Raw genomic sequence first — 5,240 nt, forward strand, 5'->3', positions numbered from 1 at the left:
TTTCTTTTTCCCTCTCCTTGTCTCTAATTCATATCATGTTATCTTGACTGGTGGGCAGTAAAAGAGGAGAAAATGTATAAAAAATGTGAGGTTGCAGTCACTTTCAAAATAGAAGTAAAGTGAAGCAAGGAAAGCTCCCACCCACACACCTGTTCTTCCTAAAGCACTTCTACCTTCTTTACCTGCTGTATCCATAAGAACCTCCCAAGGGGTAAGATCTATCAACTAAAATGATAACAGGGGAAATTGATAGGAAAAACCTGCAGCTTTGCAGAAGTTCACCATTTCTTTCAGACTAGACCTACCTGCAATCAGTGTGTAAGATACAGAAGCACTGGTGTTCTCGCTGTTGCTGTATTGTGCAGCAAGCTGGTAGACAAGAGTCCCTTTCCGTGCATCCGGATCAACGCGTGCCAGGTAGGGATAAGGGTACATGGCCCAGGACAGGAGCTCCTCTTCTGGGGCCAGAAGAGTCACGTGGCAGAGGTACCAGTCATCATCTGCAAAAGATGCACACCTTGCCAGGCAGATTGTTCACAAACTCTCATCATCACAGCAGCGTTTACGGTCAGATCCTTCAGCAGTTGTGAACCAAGCTGAATCACCCATCACACTCATCCTACTGCATGCATGAAGAATTCAGTTTACACATGGACTTTCTCAGCTTGATGAGCACTGAGTACAGTTAACAACTACCTAAAAGTACTTACAATAATAGATATAAATTAACTAGATATGCATGTTAAACACTGCGCCAGTTATACCACTTGGCCATCAAACAGTTCTAAATGCACATTTATCTAAAGCCAGGTGAAACCTGACCATTTTATTTTCAACTGATACAGCATAAATCTCTCCACTTGCTGGTCACACCACTTTTGATGCAGACCAGGACACAGGTTGCTGTAAGGACACGCTGATGGCTCATGTTGAGCACTTATCAACCAACACCCATGAGTTTCTCTCCTCAGGGCGACTCTCAGTCCATTCTGTGCCCAGTTTATATCTGTCCTGGGATCATTAAATGCACATAATAAGTTCAAACAAACAAACAAACAAAGCAAAGATGAGGCACTTTGTGTTTAGAATGCTGGACCATGGAAGATGCTCAGGTCGTGGCTGTGGGTGCACGCATAGGCCTAAGGCCCGCACCTGAGGTGTGCAGATCTCTTTAGCAGTTCTTAGCTAAGTTTTCCTGCCTCAGTCCCTCCTGCTCAGCATTTGAGCTGCTTTCAGGTCTCAGGCCCATCTTTTCTCCAGGTCTGAGTCCAAAGAAAGCAGATGCCACACAACCACACAAAGCTTCTGCCTGACAGATGTACAGGCATACAACAAAACCAGTCCCAGCAAGGAAGATAATTTTCTTCATAGAATCATAGAATCACCAAGGTTGGAAAAGACCTAAAAGATCATCCAGTCCAACCATTCACCTATTACTAATAGCTCCCAATAGAATCATAGAATTACCAAGGTTGGAAAAGACCTAAAAGATCTTCCAGCTTTGTATTGGTTTTTCAGCTGTCAGAACTGGAAAACCATTAACAGATCAAGTCATTGAAATCAATAATGTTTTATTTTTCCCCTGTCACAACTGTAGCATCCTATCAACTCCAAACACAACAGCTCACCCGTTTTGTCAATATGAATCATCTGCTGAAAACAAGCAATCCAGGAAAGCAGGCTCTGTAGCTTGTGAAGAAGACAATGGGATAAAACACTGGGATTGAAACCATGCAATTGAATAAGAGCTTTGGTAAGATCCAGCCAGCAGTCAAAATTAAGGAGCTGATTTTCATGGATATACCAGCATGTCCCCAAGGCTTCAGCATTATCCCTTGGTTACAAATAAGGATAAGGAAGGGACTCGAAAGGGCCATTGAGTCCAGCTCCTGGCTCCACACAGGACCACCCCAAAATCAGGAGCAGTGGGCTCCTTGCTCAGAGCTATGGTCTATTTCCTTTGGGTTCACTGACAGCTGTAAATGGTCCTTACTGGCTGTGTTTCCACAGGGCCAGCTATGGAGCCCTCGCACCCCATGTCCATCAGCGCTACCGAGCCAGTTGGGAAGCAGGAGGTTGTGGCACTCCACACACAGAACACATGTCAGTATTTCAGCTGCGCAGCACAAGTGCTGTGTCTTAGAATCACAGAATTGATGAGTTGGAAGGGACCCTTAAAGGCCATCAGGTCCAACTCCCCTGCAATGAGCGGGGACACCTACAGCTACATTGGGTTGCCCAGAGTCCCTCCAGCCTGTCCTTGGGTGTTTCCACTGATGGGGCACCCACCGCATCTCTGGGCAACCTGAGGCTGCCAGTCACCTGCTGTTAATTATACTTGGCAAGGGGCACAAGGAAGGAGAAATGACAAGCAGACACAAGTGAAAGCAGCTCAGAGCCTCCAGCTCTGATCACGTAACATACGAGATCCTCAGTTCATCCCTGGACAAAGCTACAGAACAGTTTTGATTTTAAAAGCAGCTCAAAGGAGCACCAAAACGACCTTGCCCCAATTGTCCATCGAACTCCTTTCTCCCCGAGGCTCATCCCGTGTCAATATGTTATTTGTGCACGGATGTGAGTGCAAATACATGGCACAGCGCTGCACTGGAGAGGACAGAATGTCTGATTTACACAACATCGCTCACAAGGTTAATTGCTGCGTTCAAAATAAGCAAGGCCGCCAGGCAGCACGTTGACTCCACCACCTCCCTGTGCAGCCCGTGCTCTTCCTGAGATTTGTCCTAATATTCAGCCTGAACCTCCCCGGCGTAACTTCAAGCCGTTATACCTCTTATCCTACGGCTACCACCTGCGAGTAGAGGCAGCTGCCCTCCTCGCCACACTCTCCTTCCAGGCAGTAGCAGAGAGCGATAAGCTCACCCCGTGCCTCACCCCGACAGCCCAGCCCAGCCCCCTCCCCACTTCCCGGCCGCCCTTACCTGTCCCCCCTCCGCGATGCACCTTGACGAGCGCCTCGGCGCCGCCCCCGGCCGGCAGCTCCCGCCGCAGGTAGAGCCGCCCCGACGCGCGGTCCACGCCGAGCTGCGCAGCTCCGGGTGCCGCCAGCTCGAACCACGCGTCGGACTCGCGGCCCCGCGGCAGCGTGAACACGGTGTCTCCCACCCGCGCCCCCGGGGGCAGCCGCGCCGCGTACCGCCGGGGGACGGGGGACAGCGAGCGCGCCCGCCGCCTCCTCGCCGCGCCCGGACGGCCTCGGTCCCGCGCCCACACCCGGAGGCGGCGCGACGTGGGCCGCATCCCCCGGTCCAGCCGTCTCGCCTCCAGCGCCCCCCGTTCGCCCCCCGGCCGCGGCTGCACGAAGCGGTGCGCGCCGTCCCCTCGCAGCGCCCAGCGGGCGGGCGGCTCCGCGGGGCCCCGCACTCTCGTCCCCGCCGGGCTGTTCTCGGGCACTTGGCCGGAGAAGCGCAGCGGGCGGGGAGCCCCCAGCCCCGCCGCCCCGCAGAGCAGCGGCAGGGCCAGCAGCAGCCCGCCCGCACCCAGCATCGCGCCCAGCTGCCGCACCGCGGCTCCGAGCCACAACCACGTGCGGCCCGGCCCGCCCCCCCTGCAGCTATAGGAGGGGCCGGGGAGCCCTGCCGGCAGCCGCGTCCTATGGGAAGCTCCACAGAACCACAGAATGACCCGGGTTGGAAGGGACCTCAAGGATCATGTAGTTCCAACCCCCTGCCTGGCAGGGCCACCAAACATACACCTTTACTAGATCAGGTTGCCCAGGGCCCCGTCCAACCTGGTCTTGAACACCTCCAAGGACGGGCATCCGAGCGGGATCAGCGCAACACGCCAACTACCTTTCAGTCTTTGGGAGGGATATCCCGGGGGGTGGACAACGTGCTGCTCACGGGTGGTACTGAAGCAGTCCCACAGAGCCAGGCACAACCTCCCCTGGCACAACCTGAGGCCGTTACATCCCATCCTATTGCTGGAAGTGTGACCCCAAGCCAACCACTTCCCACCACTCATCAAAAGGAGGGTCACCCATTTACACATTTCCTCCAAGCACGGGTCCCAGCAGCCTCCCATTCCTGCTAACATGAAGCACAATATCTGCCTTCTCCAAGGGAAAGCTTAGGAACCCAACCACTTCCAGCAGTGGTTTGCTCTAATGCCACAGAGCTGGCCATAAGGATCCAGCAAGGGGCAACTCACTGCCCCAAGGTTTGAGTGCGTCCCCTGTACATTCACCTAAAATGAACATGAACAATAACCGACCTCAGAAAGGCACCAGGAAGAAAACTAAATTGTAGTCCTTAATCTGAGCCAGCCACATCCTGAGCATTAGACACGTTATTTTCAACCCTTGATTGCACAAAGTCATTGCAGTGACAACAGATATACGTGCACATATATATTGGTGGACACAAATCCCACTCTACAGTGAGAAGAGATGCAAGCGCAGTGGAGGTGCACTTGGCGGTGATAGTGGCTCTTTGCTCAGATAGGAAACAGGGAAGGAATAAATGGCCAGCTCCTGGTGCTGAAAGATCACAGTGAAATCATCTTTGGGATTCCTATCTAGCAAACATGAGCTGTTCCTCATACCCCATTCTGAGGCCCGGGCTCTGATGGAGCTTCCTATGGTGTAGCACAGAAGAGGAGCAACACTCCTGCCTGTCCTTTACCAGCCTTCTGAATGAGGTGCGAGTGCCACAGTGGTTCTACATTCACTCTCATCTTATAGAACAGGCTGGTTGTATGACCAATTATTTTTTCTGATCTTTTTACCATCTTTAGAAACTTCAGCTATCATAATCTCAAGGTTTTCATACTGTTATATAGTACATGATTACAAAATAGTCAGCACAGATACAAACATTGTCTTATTACAGCAATAGAGAAAGGTTCATTCATTAGGAACTATTAAACTCTTGTCTTCTTTTCTCAAAAAGGTATCAGAATGGCAAAGAAAGCATAAAATGGTTTGTGTCCCAGACATCACACGATCATAGAATGGCCTGGGTTGAAAAGGACCACAACGATCACCTACTTTCAACCCCCCTGCTTTGTGCAGGGTGTCCAAGCACTACACCAGGCTGCCCAGAGCCACATCTGTCCACATTATTTTTTGGCAATGCAAGTTTGTCGCAAGAGAAAAATATTCACTATCATCCACTATTGCTACATCCCTTTGATAAAATAGCCACCCACACAGCAGAAGCCATAGGAATCAAAGGCACGGGAATTTCTTATGGAAGCACCTTCACAACGAGAAACACCAA

At 51.5% G+C, this 5,240-nt stretch overlaps 1 protein-coding gene across 2 annotated transcripts in view; it reads right to left on the minus strand.

Moving 5' to 3' along the window:
- LOC107310350 (neural-cadherin-like) overlaps positions 1–3,547 on the minus strand; it is a 29,970-nt gene extending 26,423 nt beyond the window's left edge. Inside the window, exons 1-2 of one of the 2 annotated variants that reach the window (XR_014942480.1) lie at positions 2,943–3,532; positions 306–500 (exon numbers count right to left, since the gene is read on the minus strand). Coding sequence is in view for 1 of the 2 variants with exons in the window: in XM_015855901.3 (XP_015711387.2) it covers positions 306–500; positions 2,943–3,507 (760 nt within the window). In the remaining variant the exon portion in view is untranslated. Of the gene's footprint in view, positions 1–305; positions 501–2,942 lie in introns of both variants that reach the window. The other variant, XM_015855901.3, reaches the window with a different exon arrangement.
- Between the last annotated feature and the right edge of the window lie 1,693 nt (positions 3,548–5,240).

This window comes from Coturnix japonica, chromosome 2, assembly GCF_054131305.1.
Source record: "Coturnix japonica strain WE chromosome 2, WE-NBRP24, whole genome shotgun sequence".
In the NCBI taxonomy this organism is placed as follows: Eukaryota; Metazoa; Chordata; class Aves; order Galliformes; family Phasianidae; genus Coturnix; species Coturnix japonica.